Source organism: Chanos chanos, chromosome 4 (assembly GCF_902362185.1).
Source record: "Chanos chanos chromosome 4, fChaCha1.1, whole genome shotgun sequence".
NCBI classification, from domain to species: Eukaryota; Metazoa; Chordata; class Actinopteri; order Gonorynchiformes; family Chanidae; genus Chanos; species Chanos chanos.
This window is the reverse complement of record NC_044498.1, coordinates 36405103-36423535: the sequence shown is the minus strand read 5'-3', so window position 1 is coordinate 36423535 and position 18433 is coordinate 36405103. Positions and strand designations below refer to the sequence as shown.

General features: G+C 40.9%; 1 protein-coding gene across 1 annotated transcript in view; it reads left to right on the top strand.

Annotated features, from left to right (window-relative positions):
* Positions 1–8019, top strand: part of sema4ga (sema domain, immunoglobulin domain (Ig), transmembrane domain (TM) and short cytoplasmic domain, (semaphorin) 4Ga) — a 14229-nt gene extending 6210 nt beyond the window's left edge. Inside the window, exons 9-15 of the mRNA XM_030770720.1 lie at positions 1145–1286; positions 2250–2472; positions 2851–2966; positions 3297–3451; positions 3634–3695; positions 3803–5969; positions 7329–8019. Of these exons, the coding sequence (XP_030626580.1) occupies positions 1145–1286; positions 2250–2472; positions 2851–2966; positions 3297–3451; positions 3634–3695; positions 3803–4737 (1633 nt within the window). The 3' untranslated portion in view covers positions 4738–5969; positions 7329–8019. The remainder of the gene's footprint in view (positions 1–1144; positions 1287–2249; positions 2473–2850; positions 2967–3296; positions 3452–3633; positions 3696–3802; positions 5970–7328) is intronic.
* Positions 8020–18433: the final 10414 nt, after the last annotated feature.

Below are 18433 nucleotides of genomic sequence, written 5' to 3'. Positions count from 1 at the left end.
TGTTGACTTTCCTGTGCGCAGTTTTCCAGAGTTCTCTTTAGAGTTGTCTTAGTGTTCCATGTTACAATTACTTACAATTACAATGAACCTTAAGTTTTGGTTACTGTGCAGGGATTATATAAATACTAAATATAATTTATAGTGGAAAATGACTGTCTAATGGTTAATTTAACAGTAGCCAGTTTGCTGCAGGGTAACACTGATGTTTATCAGTATCACTGCATCAGTCCTTCCGTCATATCTCTTTTCATCTATACATTCACATTTACATTTCATGCCTGGAGGCACCATTTACAACACACCTTTGTATCTACTCTGCTAACCCATTCAGCCTCCTGTGTTAAAGAGACTATAATTGGACTGACTTTTTTTTTTTTTTATGAAAGCAGTTGAACTGTACGCAATTTATTGATCAGTTTCTCCAGTGTGTTGTTAAGACATGAAATAACACAATATATTGGCAGACACACAGGTGTGCAAGGTGAGAACAGCTCGTACTTGGCATTATGAAAGTAACAGTTTGTTCCTTCTCATAGAGAGAGAGAGAGAGAGAGAGAGAGAGAGAGACAGCAAGAGAGAGAGAGGGAGAGAGAGAGAGAGAGAGAGAGAGAGAGAGAGAGAGAGCAAGAGAAAGAAAGCGAAAAAGAGAGAGAGAGAGAGAGAGAGAGAGGTGGTACATTGCTTTGTTTGTTCTGTGTGTTTAGTGAATGTCTATTCTGTGTTAATATATCTTCAGTTAGACTGCTGATCTCTGGAAACAGTGTCGTCACATTTAACGGAGCGGCTTGAGACTGTAGGAACGCAGTGAAAAAGACACCACATACATGCATATATACACACACACAATCACGCATTCAAACTGAAACAAAGAGCAAGTAAAACGTCAGAAGAAAGAGGATTTTGTAGAAGTGAGAGTCAGTAATCAGGACCAATGATGATTTTGACTTTGGAATTGTTGACTGCTGTGATTGCCCTGTGTGACTGACCGGCACTGGAAATATCTGAACCTGTACTAAAGATGTCAGAAACTGTAATTAAGTCATAAAGTCATAAATCCCTTTGAGATTTAAGAGTGTTTTTTAAATGGTAAAAAAAGAGCTGTTATATGTTTAGAGTAACCTCAACCCTCTTTATTTCTCTGTAGGAAATCCCTGAAAGTGTCAGCAGTCTGTCAGTTCTCTATGAAAGATGTCAATTGGGCATTTGAAGGCCCGTATATGGAGAGCGATGCCAACTCTAAATGGACCCAGTACACTGGCAGAGTCCCTGAACCTCGACCCGGATCTGTAAGAATTGAACCCCTGAATTCTCTGCTCTCACTGGCCAATCGGAATACACAGAGCCTGCTGACCAACACACAATTAGGAACCTTTACTCAGTGTTTATCCAGACCAGTGTTTAGACTGCTCTCTGAAGACAAGTCAGTGTTTATCACGTGTCTTTTAACTCCACTCATAGATGTCATGAGTCATTGCTTTTCACTTTAGCTCTTGATCGCTTTGTTCACCATTGTCTTTGTGCCGGGAAATCCAGAGAGAAGTAGGTCAGAAAATGACACTCAGCACTATTCAACTTGTTGCCAGTGTTAAATGAACCCTTAACAGTGTCATTTTGATTTACACCAATACTTTTTAGTATTTACATAGTTTGCATTCACCTGTCTAACTGAAGTATGAGAGCATGTAAAAACAGCAAATATGTCCAGACCTGTTGGCTGTATGAACAGAACAGATTTGGTAATGCAAGATTCTGATTAGATCTATACATAAACACATAACAGAGGAAAATACATATGAGTGTGCTGAACATACAGTTAAATAAATATACTTAACATAAGTGTGAATGCAATTAGTGCACATATACATATAACTGAACTGACTGGAGAACTGTCCATTAGTGGTCATTGTGTTCAGTGCCTCAACACACACAAGTGTGTCAGGTCAGGATGGTGGTATGGTGCTAAGTGATGATGTTGAGTGTTTTTCATTTTGATGTGAATGTTGAGAGTGTTGGTGATGATTCTGGGTGTATTGGTGATGATGTTTGATTTTGATGTTTCAGGGATGATGTTGAGTATGTTTGGTGATGTATTTGGTGAAGATCTTGAATGTTTTATGTTTACATTATGTATGATGTCGAGTGTTTCGGTGTGTGAGTGTGTTAAGTGGTGCTTTGCCATTCATTCTGTTTCTCTCTCTCTCTCTCTCTCTCTCTCTCTCTCTCTCTCTCGCTCGCTTTCTCCTCTCCAGTGTATCACAAATGAGCTTAGAGCCAGAAACATCAACTCCTCCACTGACCTTCCTGATGATGTGCTGCACTTCGTCCGTAGGCACCCCTTCATGTACCGCCAGGTCCCCCCACTGGGACAGCGCCCCCTGCTGTTTAAGAAGAGTGTGTACTACACTCAGGTTGCTGTGCTCAGGGTACAGGCTCTTGATGGCGAAACTCACCCTGTGCTTTTTCTAGGAACAGGTGGGTTCAGTTATTCATACTCATACATTCAACTGCCATTCACAGGATCAGCAGAAGACGTTTGTGTCACCTTACTGACTGAAGTGTTGTAAAGCAGTTTAGGATGATTGTTGATTGTTTTGTTTATGACGTTGAATGTTATGATGCTGATAGCTGATTGTTTAGTTTGATGATGTTAAGTAATAATATTGCTGTGGAGAGTGTTGGTGAAGGTTTTGGTTGATGAAGGTTGATGAAGATGTTGAGTGTGTTGGTGATGATGTTGAGAACATAGGTGATTATATTCAGTGTGCTTGGTGATGAGTGTGTTGATGAAGATGTTGAATGTGTCTGGTAATGAGATTGATTGTTATGGTGATGGTTTTTAATGTCCTGCAGATGATGGCTGGTTGCAGAGAGCAGTGGAAGTTAAAGGTCGTCTACATATCATCGAGGAGCTGCAGTTATTTAAGAAGCCACAGCCTGTGGACAGTATAGTCATTTCTGAGACACAGGTGAGATAATTATGCTAGTCCTGAAACTCATGGGAGACACTTTAGCCATCTCTGAGACACATGTGAGAAATTGAAGTCACCTCTGAGACACATGTGAGACAATTATGTCATCTCCACAACAGAGGTGATATAATAAGTAGATGCACATATAATGATATGACCTGTTGAATGACACTGAGGTTTTTAACTATTTTGATAAACTGTGGATGAAACTCTATATGCTCAAATTGCTGCAAAATTTTGGGGAAATTGGGGAAAAATGAAGAGCAGACAATTTATAGAGATTCCAGTCATGCCAATTCTGGCCCTTGTACCCTGTGCTTTTTCCAGATGAGTGTGTATGTGGGCTCAGCTACTGAGGTGCTCCAGCTGCCCCTGTCCAACTGTCACAAATATATGTCCTGTTTCGACTGCGTGCTTGCTCGAGACCCCTTCTGTGCCTGGGATGGAGAGTCATGTGTGGAGATAACTTCTCACACAAACAGGTGCCACAGCACTAAACTCCGCAACAGCAAACCACATCTGTACATTTTAAATGACATTTTTGTAGGTTACGGGCCTCAGATTTTGTAGCAAAGAATCCAGAAATTTTAAAGACTGGAGTATTTTTTTTTTAGGGATGCATGGTATTGAGTGGCTTGTAATATATGTTTTTTAACCCTTGCAGATCCAGTTTGACTCAGGATATTGTGAATGGTAATCATGGCTGTGAGATGACCAGGCCAGATGGTATGTGCGAGGACTTTACTCAATAGCAGTTCAAGCAGTTAAGTGAATTCTGTATTGTTTCATACTTAAATGACTGTTTATTTATTTGTTTGTTTGTCCTGTCGCAGACTTGGTACAACGCTCTCGTTCTGTGGTGGCTGGAGATGATGTGCTGCTACAGTGTGAGCTGAACTCCAATCTAGCAGTTCCACTGTGGACACTGGACGGAGTGGAGCTGCAGGGGTACGGGCTGGACTCCGGTATTCGGATTGGCACGGACGGACTGCTGCTGATCCAGGCCAGTCCCGACCAGAGCGGTCAGTATTGTTGCTTCTCCGTGGAGAGCGGTCTCCGAGTGCCAGTGATCAATTACAGCCTGACGGTGCGTCCAGACATTCCCCCACCACCACCTCCCATAAAGACGACGTTACCCCCCAGGACCGCCCCCACTCCGCGGACTTCTCTGCATCTCAGAAACGACACCCCTGACCCAACAAACCCACCCATCCCACTGCCCCTGCCTCCTAAATCTGAGTTCCTCTCAGACAGAAACATGGTCACTCTTTACTTGTCCTTGGTCACCATCCTTGGAGGGCTGTGTATGGTTCTGACCGTGGTGCTGCTGTACGTCAGTTTCTGCCTCAATGGCCGACAGGGTACCTACTCCGTACGCGCTGCTGCCCGTAAACAGAGGAAGAAGAAAGGACAGATGGAGCTGAAGACCATCTCCCGCCACTGCAACGGCAAGAAACCGGACGCGATGGACGCGGAGGACGGCCTGCTCCAGATCATTCCTGGGGCTGGACAAACCTTGCAAAACAGTGACCACCTCCCTCCTGCTCCCCCTCTCCCTCCCCCGACGTCCAACCCGGAGAGCTATAATGGGCTGTCAGCCACCCTGCCCAGCGTACTGAGGAAGATGAACGGAAACAGTTACGTACTGCTGCGGCAGGACTCGACCTCCCCGCTGTATTACTCCTTCACTGAGGAGCTCAACCGCATACTGGAGAAAAGAAAACAGACCCAGCTTCCCCTCACTACACCTGACGAGAGCTCAGTGTAACTTTGGACAGAGTCCTCCCTGTGGAGGGGCAGTAGGCCTCCTTTCAGCCACTGTGTGTAAGGGTGCTGATTTTACTCTCTGATTTTACCTCCTGCTGTAGTTACCTGACTGTGTGACTGAGAAGTGAGTCTTTCTGTAATTTATGATTTTTTTTTTCAGTCATTATTTTTAGTGCAGGGAATGACATGGCATAGCTGCCACCTAAGTTTTGTAATCAGTATCCCTGTAAGGGGTATTGATTTAGGACACACTGAAACACCTTCTGTTAAATGGACGGAAATCCTGCTTCATGCGCTATGGAAAGTCTCTCTCAGTAGGGAGCCAGAAAACCCTCAGCTAATTCAATTGGGCCCCAGATTGTGGAATATGTCAGGTTTGGACAGAGTCACCCAAATTCAGCAGCAGATTCGAACACTGTGTTGGACCCTCAAGTGAGGGGAAGAGGATCACGGATACTAAAACATCACCCATGATCTGAGTAGCAGGGTGCAAAGACTCATAGGAAGGTTTGCCTCTGCTTAAGCAGCATTAGCTGTGAAGTTTGCCTGTCTCTAAGCAGACACCATTTTCCCGGACAGTTCTGCTTTGTAACAGAGGCAGTCGTGCAGAATTAACTTGTCCCTTTTCTTATTTGTGTATTAATCTATTCTCTTTAAAATCTCTGAACATTAATAAGATAACTGTTGCCTAATGTAACATTTAACAACAGCAGACGTAATTACAATGCATTTTGCAGTTATATCTACTGTTAACATTTCTAAAATACCTCTTTCATATAGAAAATTTGATTGACAGTATTAGTCACTAGGAAGCACTTTAGGGAGCAGTTGCACTGGATTTGTGAAAAGAAGCAGGTTGTTATTGAAGTGCAGAGTGTCTGATGGGTTTTGGTGATAAGTTCTGAATGACTCAGAGCAAGATGACTACTTGGATTCACTGTGAGTCAACATTGTCATCATTTCTAGATGAAGACTGTTCTCATGTCTCTAAATGGAAAGTCCAGACTGAACACAGATTAAATGAAGGCTTGGAAAGAAATGAGAAGAACAGATTATGCCCTGATACCACACTACTGCCATTCAAGTTTCAGTGCAGCTACTTCAAGGCTTAATCACTCTGCCACCAATACCACACGTGGACACACACAGACACACCAATCTCTCCATCAAAACCATCAGGACCCGCTGCAAGACCTGGGCCACCAACGCTATTAGGACAACGGTGGACTACAGGTATGTTGGTGTTAACTGTAAGAGATTAAACTGGTGATACGGCCATGTGTGTAAGAACCTCTTTGCTGTCATTGATGACTCTCAGTATGACAAATATTTAGACTGTGCTGTTTCTGTCAGTGTCTCAGTGTTTTTAGCTACGAGAAATGTAATGTTGCCGTGCTCAGCTGTTACAGTTTGTTGCATGTATGAAACCCCCATTTACAAAGTGGATTCAAGGCAGGAATGCAATGGTGAAAAAATACAGAATTAGCAAACCTTTTTCCCAGTTGGATTAGAAAAACAGAAAACGTAAAAAGGTATGGGATAAAAAAAAACAGGTATGATGGGTCTGAATTATGGTAGCATAGTCCTGTTTGTGATTGATTGGACTGTTCCAGGGAAGTACGGGACAGAATTGAATGCATAGATATATTCCCTGAAAATGAGCCTCTCTCTGCCTGAGCTACTGTACATGTGATTTTCTCTCTGTGGATGGAGGAGAGAGTGAGATCATGTCCTTTTTTTTTTTTTTTCTTCTGCTTAACCGTTTGTCTCTGAATGAATGTGCAGAGAACTCAAAACTTCAAGGTCACAGATGACCTCATCAGTGATATTTCTACCACGCATTCAGTTTCTCCATTCTCTCCTCTCTCCCACTTTCTTTTCTGTTATTTTATCTTTCACAGCTCATGTCTTTTTTCCCTTCTTCTTTAGACCATTTTCTTTACATATCTCTCCGTCTTTCATTTACAGCTTATGCCCATATGTGGTGTATGTGTGTAGTGTGTATTTCCCTCTGGTCTGTGCCACTGGTGTGCTCAGTAAGTGATAATATCAGGCATGTTGGAGCATGTATATACTGTGAATGTTGTCTTAATTGAAGGGGGAATGCAGATAATCTAAACCCTGATAGCACAGCAAAGTTATTGCAGATCTGAAGGAGCAACAACATAAACATAAAACCCTTAAGAAATTCTTGTTGCACCCAAATCATCTATTCATTGCATTTTATCTTAACTGACAACCCCCCCCCCCTCCCACACACACACACACACACACACACACACACACACACACACACGACACAGGTTACAGTGTACAGGTTACAGTGAGTTGTTAACACAGTAAAAATGACGTTTGCTTCAATCTGAGTTAGGTTAATCTGACAGTGAATTTTGCTCCCTGACTGTTGTGCCCACTGCTCTCTGGTGGATGTCATATGCTAACTTATTTGCTGATATACTGCATTACATTGTAGCACTGTATGTGGTATTGTGTACTGTAGAATTTGTAGTGTGGCTTAAGTAATACCTGAATTTGAAACTTGTCAAAGAATAATAGGCCATACTTTGTCATTCTGTGTCTCCTTTGTTTTAGGATGGTTGGCTCTTCCAACACTTGTGTATGTGCCATCTGCCCAGCTGATCTCCATCTGTAAAGAAGCCTATTTCAGTGATTTGAATATATAACACAACGGTGAACCAAGGCATGTGGAGAGAGAGGGCCCATATCTGTAATATGCAGCCAGCGACACAATGAAGAATTCTTTTCCCCGGTCTCCATAATCCATAGCATCGTTACCCTTCAGCCGGTACACTAGAACACTGCAGAACACAGTCACCTCTCACTGGATATATGACACAAGGAAACAGAAATTCTCATCGTCTGCAGACTTGCTCCTTTTCTAATTGTGGAACTACTTTTATAAATGAGATATTGTTACAAAGCTGCTTGATAGAATTGCAGGCCTGAGACCCCCAGTGAAAATGACTGAAACAACAGTGATGAGAGAAAAATTCCATAAGACTATAAATAAGGAAGAACATGGGTGGGATGAACCAGAACTCAGACGGTGGAGTGCATTATGTTCTGTTTGATCCTGGATAGTCAGTTCAGAGTTACAGTCATGATGGTAGTGATGGTTAATGTAAAAAAAACAAAAAAAAACAGAAAGATAGGAGAGGATGATTTTTTTGTGAACAAGGGGGGAAGCCTGGTAAAGTTCTTTCATTGCTCAGAGAATATAAAATTGGATATATGTATGTAGGATAAATAATATTTATGTTGATTTTTTTTGTCTCTTTCGGTGTCATTTGTGAAGAAATCATAGTTTCTCCCAGCAGGTTCTTCTTGGAAACAAACTGTGTCAAAGAGTCAGGTTTGTTTCTGGTAGGAGCACAATGTACCATCGCTCTTCAAATGGTATTATTTTTATGATAAAGAGAAAGCAAAGCAAATTTCCAAGAAAAAACCCAACTCTATTTCCCTGTCAATGCCATAGTAGTTTTTATTTACCCTTTGAGGGACACTAACACAGGATGTGTTTGGAAAACAAAATGAAACTGAAAACTGTTTTTGTGTGAGTGTGTGCTTGTGTCTGTGTATATGTGTGTGCACTGGAATGTGTATGTGTTTGTGTGACGGTGTGTGTGTGTGCGTGTGCATTTTGATTCTGGAGTAAATCGTGTTGCTACAGTTTAAAGAGAAAAGTTCCTGGTTGTCTTGAATTGTGACTTTTCTCCTGGGAGACACAAACACAAACACGGCCTAAGACATGTGCTGATTGTTACCCAGAGAGACCAGGGTGTTGCGTCTCGTGTTTTATTAATTTTCACATGGTCGTCCCTGAGAGCACATGGTGGAAAGAGAAGATTACAGGAAACAGAAGAGACACTGTCTCTCACACTGAGTTTGTTGAGTTTGTTAACATTTCACCCTAGCAAATCCTAGCACTAATAAACAGTCCTCTAAAGTAATGGAAAAGTTTATCTTCGCCTTCATAAGCTTCGTAAACTTTTGGCAATGTTCTTTTTCACCTCACAAGCACCAATAAGGAAAAACATTTGCCTGTTTTCAGGGCAACAACCAAACCAGGAGACCTGCGTATCAGTCTGTTATGAGCGCCAGCCATTGATTTTAGCAGTAGTGAAAATCCACCTGCAGCAATCTGAATTCAGTAGAACACCTCATGTTGAGAGCTTTCACTTTTAGATTGTTGCTATTGCTACAGAAATGTTTAGCAAGAGGTGCAGATAGAGACAGGTGTCATTAAGATTCTCCCTCTGCTTAGAGTGACTCATCGTCAATGTAATAGTAACTAAAAAACACACACACACACCCATGTGCACAGATTCACCTTCACACAGACAGTTTTACACATACACACAGGTACACACAGGCATACACATGCTCTCCCGCGTAATCTGGTCCATGTAGCAGGTTGTTTCAGACAGAGCGATTTATGAGGACGGCGTAACCTTTCAGCTACTGCATTGTCCTTAAGGTGTTTTTTTCTTTTCTTTTTTTTTAAGTTGCTGTGGAGCTGTGTGAGGTGGACCTGAGCTCAGCTTTCCTTTTTTCAACAGAGGAGGTTCTCACAAACACTCAAAGAGGCTGGATGCATGTTCTGAGAAAAATTCTGTAATAAGACGTGATCCAGAATCAAGTACAGGCAGGACAAGGTTAAGAAACACAGTAACCAGATACACAGGGAAAACCAGGTATCAAAAACCAGAGAGCAGACCTAAAAAAATCAAAGACTTGATTTTCCCAAAATATCAGGAAGCCAGAGAAAGCCACACCTGAGATTTCACATGATTGCAAGATCAATGAGACAAACATAAGTATATGTGTGTGTGTGTGTGTATATATATGTATATATATATGCATTATTGTACCTTACTGTAACTGTATGTATGTGTGTGTGTGTGTGTGTGTGTGTGTATATATATATATATATGAAATATGAGAATAGAAACAGCATACAATTACAGTAAGGTGGTATGGTGAAGTTGTGAAGTTGTTGTTGATTAATTTGGAGAATATTCGGACTTGTCTCACACGTGAACCATAAATAGTCATAAAGATGGAAGTGATTCCAGCTATGCTCTGTGTTATTATAGAATTCGTCTGTCTTAAAGGACCATAATGTGTCCCAAGCGTCACAGTTTCTGTGACTGAAAGGGTACTCTTAAGCCGTTTCTGAAACACTGCTATACCGTCATTCTCTGTGTTTGTAAAGGGTAATTATTTGGATGTCTTAAGTGCTGTGTTTTCATAGGCACATGTGAGGTGGCACTAAGTTTCTTTACAACCAGATTCCTGATGGCTATGTTTGTGAGTGTGTGAATGTGTTCTGTGAATGAGTTGGTGAGTGTGTGTATATATGTGTGTGTGTGTGTGTGTGTGTGTGTGTGAGTTTGAGTTCACTGAACGTTTACTGAAGTCTAGTTGGAACAGGTTCTGCTTGAGTAGACTTCTAAGAATTAGTCATCTTTTCCATTAACTTTCTTTGTCCTTTATTCACCTGTTTACTAAACACTTTGCCACGGAGGGTTGATCTCTCTCTCTCTCTCTCTCTCTCTCTCTCTTTCTCTCTCTCTGCCTGCTTGGGTCTGAACAGTCACTCCCATTTCATTCTGACGTGGCTTTGTTTTTATCAGGTGAAATGTAATATTAGCCCTGTTGCGCTTATTATTGACTACAGGCACCGTTTCATAATGGGAGTACACTCAGGTTACGTGTGAAATTCATGATCATGAATTTCCATCATGGATATAAGTGCCTGAACCACCCTCTTTGTCAGCGCTCCAGGCCAGAAATATTATAATGCAGTGTTTTGAGTTTTGATGTAGCACAAAGGATGTTGAGGAGGACAAAGGATGTGGTTACTGATCTCTATGTTTTCAACATTAGCTAGTTGACTCATGTCTGCCAGTTTGATTGAAGATTTATGCTGACTTCAGAAGAAATTATATGTGTCCACATTTGATCAATGACTTCATCAACTGGACAGAAAAAGATTCCCACACAACTCAAAACTGTCAAACTATTGGTAGATTTCAACAGTGCACTCTCTCCACCTTTGACAGCTTTAATGTAATATGATGTGTGTCATTCATGATCTCTAGATAAACACTTATTGATCACACACGCACACGCACATCCACATCACAGCCAGGTCAAAACTGTGTCATGCGGATTTAGTCGGTTAATGATCCTTAATTACAAGGTTGGGTCACTCTGACGTCATCACCTGTGGCTGATAAATGTTCACTAAGTGACTGTGTGTGTGTGTGTGTGTGTGTGTGTGTGTGTGTGTGTGTGTGTGTGTGTAAGTCAACTCTCATGCCCAGTGACCTGTCCTGCAGGGTGCCTCTTCTCCTGTTGGATGGATGGATGGATGGATGGATGGAAATCAATCATTTAAAACCCTGTTTTACACTCCATTAAAACCACAAAAGAAATCAGTGCAGTGAGTGTGGATGGTAACTCCCTATACTCACCTTGTCAGGAGAACAGTGTTTTACACATTATTACTCACTCAAGGTAACTCCAGTAGTGTGTCCAACCCTGCCTTGGGGTTCAGTGAGGTGACTAAAGTTCAGAAGTCTCTTTGTGTCTAAATCCCCCACCCACAGTTTGTTTGACGTAACTGCAGCGCCTCATGCATACACCAACCCGTAATCTGGCTTTAAAGGTTCTTATTGGCTGTTCTTGAATGATTTAGGTTTCAAATGCTCTGATTTGGTGTCAGTAAAAATCCGTGTCCTGAGATATTGAGTGGGTGTCTGTAAATAATTAGGCTTTTAGGTTTTTGTTTGCACGTCAGTGAATAATTAGAGTTTCGGGATTCTGACTTTTGAGGGTTTACAGTTTCAGGTGTCAGGCTGACCGGCTGGTGTAAGGAAGCACTTACTGTAGGTACACCACAACTTCCTATATGGATAGTGGTTGCCAAGGAACAACCTTTTCTTATATTAGTATCTGCCAGTGTATATACCATTGTGGGTATCAGTTAATCATAACAAAGAGATATTGTCTATCAGCAGTCATCGAAACAAATCAGCATGATACTGTCTTTCAGCAGTCATGGAAACGAAATAGAGACAATCCTCACATGCAATGACTGCTCCCTCCTGTTTCTCCGGTTTGGCATGTCCTCTGAGACGCATGCCCACTCGTTTGTCTGCATGCTTCCCTCCTACACTACTGTGTTTCTGTCAGGGTGACCTGCACTAATACTGCTCATTGTGTGTGTATGTAGGGGGGGGGCGGTGCACCAAACAGCACCATGAACAACCTCATTATTCTCTGTGACTTTCTAGAGAACTGGTGCACGTCAGTTTGGGGGAAAAATGATTAGACAAGATAATGAGCCTGGTTCTAAACTTGAAAAAGGGAATATCTGGGCATGTCACAAACAGAGAAACACGTGAAGGCATTGTTTACTTCACATTGTGTCGGGTCATTTTTTATGGAGACAGACCACCGGTGTAAGAGTTCACACTGTTGCCTGTTGTCCCAGTTCCAGTATTAAACCTTAAGACACACACATCTAATGCCTGTGTATAAGAAAAGGAATCAGGTAATGGGGGAGAACTTTGCACTTCAAATATTGGTCATCAGTAAACAGGATCACCTCATGCTATACCTAACTTTCAAACATTGGACACTGGAACCACCCCCCCCCCCCCCCCCCCCCCCCCCCCCGGACTGGATTATGTCAAATTACTGTAGCTCTGTCATGCAGACTCACTGGAACACTGTGCTTATTAGTAGAACTAAGAACTAATACTGCTAGACTGGCATTTGGAGCATAGATGAAAAACAGGTTTTAATTTTTATGTCGTGCTGTCAACTGGGCTCACTTTCCTCAGTCTCTTGTTTAGAGTCATTCAGATGGGGAAAAAAATTACACTGCGAGTTAGCGAAAGTTGAACTTTTAATTCTCCTTTATTGAAAATCTTGTTACCTAACTGATGGAAAAATTCATTACAAGTTAACAAAAGAAAGCGCAGTGACATTGCAAGTTCTTTTCTGCTTTAAGTAAACCACAGTGTCTTTTTCAAATCTCTGTCCAAACACTCATAGAACATGAGTCATCTCTGAGCTACACTTGGGTACTGTGAGAACTGTTCTGAAGGCTTCCAGTGTCTACATCAGTGTTTGCTTACTTGTGCCATCTACTGGAATATTGCTTATCCTACATTTTCTAAAGGAGATAGAATGTTTTACGATAGATTATAGGTAAGTTCTTTTGAAGGCTGTACGTTCTTTCGAAATATTCTTTTAAAATATTTTTCTTAATCTTTTCATATATTTGGTATGAGGTGCCAAACAATGATAATGAAAAGTGTTTCTTTTTATGTTCAGATTTTCAATTTTTTTTAAAAGATAAAAGTCATCATTTTGTGCACATTTGTAGCATAAAGACCTTATTTGTTTATGTCACCTATGTAACTGTTTGAGTCCTTTTAAATATGGTGATATAGCGGAAAAATTCAATGGAGCCCTTTTTGGCGTCATTGTCTCTGTGCTACCCGCCGCTCTAACTTGTTCAGAGACCTTGGTGAAAGATGTAGTGACAAGTGTCCATCCATCTATGATGACTGGATATTTTCTTTATGCCAGAAAAGTATCCTTAGAAAGGAATATTCCTGATATCTGTGTCTAGAGTTCATTATTATAAGGCATATGAAATCTGAGTTCAGTTTTAATGTTATGTCATTCTACACTGGTTATGAATATGGATGATTAATCTACTAATTTGTACAATTTGCAGATGAGAACTCACATACTCATTAAGTTGTTCCCCTGTGGACACACTCATAATAAACTGTGCTTGGCCGAATCACTCTCTGACCAGGCTGGTTCTCCCACACTCCTCTCAGTGTCCTGGTGGTTCCACCAATTCTCCCTGATATGACTTGGTGCCTATAAGCCTAGGACCACACAAAACAGTAGACAGATAAAAGTGGAAGTAGCTTTTTCTTCCCCAACATAAAGAGTCCAGTAGTAATAGACTGTACCCTCTCTTTTTGCTTTCCACATTTCCTTGGCTGTGCTGCAATATTAAACACACACACACACACACACACGCCCACAAACTTGTTTCTTGGCAACCACTATTCATATAGCAACACAATATATATACACACTGCCTGGCCAAAACAAAAGTCACCGTTTGCCTTTGGAGCCTGTGGAGGCAGTGTTATGATCTGCGATGGCTTCAGTTGGTCAGGTCTAGGCTTAGCAACATTATGTGGCAATAAAATGAAGTCAGCTGAGTACCTGAATGTACTGAATGACCAGGTTATCCCATCAATGGATTTTTTCTCCCCTGATGGCACGGGCATATTCCAGGATGACAATGCCAAGATTCATCAGGCTCAAACTATGAAACAATTGTTCAGGGAGCATGAGGAATCATTTCCACGCATGAACTGGCCACCACAGAGTCCTGACCTTAACCCCATTAAAAGTCTTTGGGATGTGCTGGAGAAGATTTTATGGGGTTGTTCGACTCTCCCATCGTCAACAAGATCTTGGCCAAAAATTAATGCAACTCTGGATGGAAATAAATGTTGTGACGTTGCCTAAGGTTGTCGAAACAATGCCACAGCGAATGCATGCCATCATCAAAGCTAAAGGCAGTCCAACAAAATATCAGAGTGTGAGACATTTTTTTTTGGCTAGGCAGTGTGTGTATATGTGTGTGTGTGTATATATATATATATAGACATACATACATACACACACACACACACACACACACACACACATATATGTATATATGTATATATGTATATGTGTGTGTGTGTGTATGTATATATATATATATATATATATATATATATATATATATATATATATATATATATATATATATATATATATATATATATATATACACATGTACATAGGCAAATCGGAATCATGAAAAGGCTGCAAGGAAAGCAGCAACTTCCAAATATCTGCAGAGAGTAAGGCAAGTCCTGAAAAGTCAGCTGAATGGGAAAAACAAGGTCTGGGCTATCAACACCTATGCCCTGCTGGTCATCAGATACCCTGCTGGAGGAATAAGCTGGTCAAAGGAAAAGACAGAAGCCACTGACATCAAGACAAGAAAGCTCCTTACAATGCATGGAGGATTTTACCCCAAATCCAGCATCCTAAGACTGTGCACTAAGCGGAATGAAGGAGGCTGTGTACTAGTGAGCATCAGAGCCACTATCCAGGATGAGACTACAAAGATCCAAGACTACATCAAGAAGATGGCCACAAGCAATAAAGTGCTTACTGAATACCTCAGGCAGCACAAAACTTCTGAAGGAAGAAGAGCAGGAGCAGGAACCATCATAGAAGGATAAGCCCCTGCACGGCATGTACCGCTGTCAGATAGAGGAAGTGCCTGACATCGAGAAATCCTACCGGTGGCTGGACAAGGCTGGATTGAAGGACAGCACAAAGGCACTGAAAATAGCAGCACAGGAACAGGCCTTGAGTACAAGATCAGTAGGGGCAGAGGTCTACCACACCAGGCAAGACCCCAGGTGCAGGCTGTGCAAAGACGCCCCTGAGTCAATCCAGCACATAACAGCAGGGTGTAAGATGCTAGCAGGCAGGGTGTACAAGGAATGCCATAACCAAGTGGCTGGCATAGTATACAGAAACATCTGTGCCGAGTATAAACTGGAAGTCCCAAGGTCAAAATGGGAAACACCCCTGAAGGTGGGTGAGAACGACTGGGCTAAGATCCTGTGGGGCTTCCAGATTTAGACTGACAAGCTGGTTATGGCCAATCATCCGGACATAGAAGTGGTGGACAAGCAAAAGAAGAAAGCCATAGTGATAGACATAAGTACCAAGGACTGAAAGAAGAGCTAGAAAAGATGTGAAGAGTGAAGATAACAGTGGTCCTCTGGTAGAGGACCCGAGCTTGGAGGGGAAAGAAGACTGGGGGGAATTTCTTTTTTATATATGTATATATATGAGTAGAGGGCGGCTGGTGAAGAGGGATTTGCTAGTGGACAGAGATCCTGAGAAGGCTTCTCCCTGCAGGAGAGAGAACCATGGTGTCACTCCAGGTGAAACTAATTTAGAACTCTCTGGTGACAGGCTGGAGGGCTGTTGATGTGGGCCTGCTGAAGCTGAGCAGTAATGTCGACCCTTAATGGAAGATCTGTTGTGTTTGCCATAGACAGCCAGGATTCCAACTCATTAGTGAGGGAAGAGCCTGTGCCTTCTGAAAGTGGTGTAAATTGCCTTAACACATCCGTTTTTTATTGCTCTGCCAAATTTGTGAGTATTTTACTGATTGATATATATCAGATGCAACCTGTTTGCAGTTTTAAATGTAGTAAAACTGCCAAAGTCTCCTGAACTAACTTTTGCTCAGTTAGGAAGCAGACAACGAATACAACCTTGACTCTGATCAGTCCCAGAGCATTCACAGACCTTCCAGTTAATAACCAGGCTGGATATTGTACTATTGTGGTACCATGTTTCTTTCTTACTCCAGAGAATGGTTAGAGTTCCGGTGTGTGTAGAAATGCCTATAGAGCCTTGTATACGTGTTCAGGAGGGTAGATGCTGTTAATTCAGGCTTCTCTCAGGTTGTGTACATTTTCCGGAGGAAAGACGTCCATTGTTAAGTGAGGTTCCTCTCAGGGATATTTCCCCAGAGGGAGTTTTTCCTCACCACGCGTTGAAGCTAGGATATGTATCCTGGCCACTTGTATTTCACTGATTCATTGGTCCCTCAGTTTGTAATATTACCATCATTTGTTAAATGTTAATCGGATCACATGCAGTTTTGTTCTGTTCTGCTGAGCATACCTAATCATACTTATTCAAAGATGATCAAAGTTGCATCTATATTTTGTATTCATTCTTATTTAAATTTAAATTCAAATAAACTGATTGTTTATCTGAAGGATAGCATTAAAAAAAATTAAAGGTAAATTTTGTATTATTCTGCCATTACTCCTTAATTTAGTGTTAAACTGAAGATGAAACCAGCGTGCTGCTTCTGAGTACTTACAGGCTAAAGTAATAGTTACAGCATTAGTAATAGTACCATGCTCACAGGTACTAAATCAAACATTTCCATATTTGTAAATCATTATATTCTGGTATTCTCTGTGTTTTGGAAGGTATCTTGTCTGTTTGAATAGTGCAATAACTATTAAAACAATATCAAAACAGCAGATTTACAGAGTTTACAACCAGAGAGTCATCTGAGGAGGAACAGAGAGGCATCTGAGGAGGTGTTGAAACAGCACCGCTGACTATGAAGTCAGGGTGAATGGAATGAGGGTTCATTTTTCTACATATTTCTTTTCCCATTCAATACAGTAATAAAGCTTTGTAAGTCTTGAAGTATATTTATGTTCTATATTTATTCTTGATAATATTGTAAGAAATTTGCACTTGTTCAGTGCATCATCTGAAAGGGTTTTCTCTGTTCACAGGGCCATATTGCAGCTCTACCACAAGAGGGCTCAGCAGTAGCAATTACTTCTTTATGAACAGTTCATAAAAATGCATTGTTATGAATGTAGGAGGTTTTACATCTCCTCATATCCAATACAAATATGTACAAATACACACACATATATGTATGTATATGTATGTATATCCATATGTATGCATATATGTATACAAATATATATATTCACCTTCATAGTATCTCTTCATTTACATACATGACACATGTTTTTCATTCTGTGCAAGCATAGTGATTCAGAGTATTGCCAAATTCAAAGTGCATGCACATTCAAAAGTGTTAATGTCTTCAAATCAACTTTAAGGACTAATTTGGGGATTACAGATTAAAATGTCTTTTTAAACAGGAGTGAATGCGTACCCATGATCATATCTTGTGTCTTGGACAGAAAACACAATGAATGGCTGCACTAACATGCACATTACCGGTTCTTTGGTTCCTCCACAAAACAGTTTAACCTAATAATCACTTTAGGGACATATCATTTAAAAGCACTTTTGTTCAAATGAGTGAAACATCTTCTTTATAGCACCTCAAATTTGGCAACACAGGTCTTGATGTCATTTGGTTTTCATATCAGCTAAATGCTGATTGGCTTTTAGAGTCAGAGGAAAGCATCAATACCCCAAAGTTTAGTGCAGTTTTAAGATGAGAACACAATAAAGTAGCAGGTACGTGATGGTTAAAAATAAAAACACAGTGAACTGCAACACCTTTGAAAGAACAGACTTTTATCCTCAACTATGCACAGTTAAATGACTGTTCTCATTCATTTAAGATAAATGCACTTAAAGGTCAGGGGACAAGACAGACTCTGGAGCCCCAAACAATGAAGTCAATTATTTTTTCAAAAGCACACAACAGTTCATTCCTTTGAAAAATATTTTTTTAAGGATTTCTCTCTGATTTAGTGCACCAGAAGAATAAACAGTCTATATTGATTAACACTTCACGGATCTAAGACAAAGCTTTTAAGAGTCACAGTCCATATATACTTCAGAAGAGTTCTTCATGTAACCATCAAAATGTGAAATGTGTCTCATTTTGTTTTGTACAAATTGTCCTAAAAAACATCTCAAAAAGGATATATGAAATGCATTGTTGTTTGTTTTTGAAATAGATGCAGTCCTTCTCAGTGGGTTCATTTTAAGGATGCTCATATTTCACTGTGTTTGGAAGTGTTCCTGGCTTG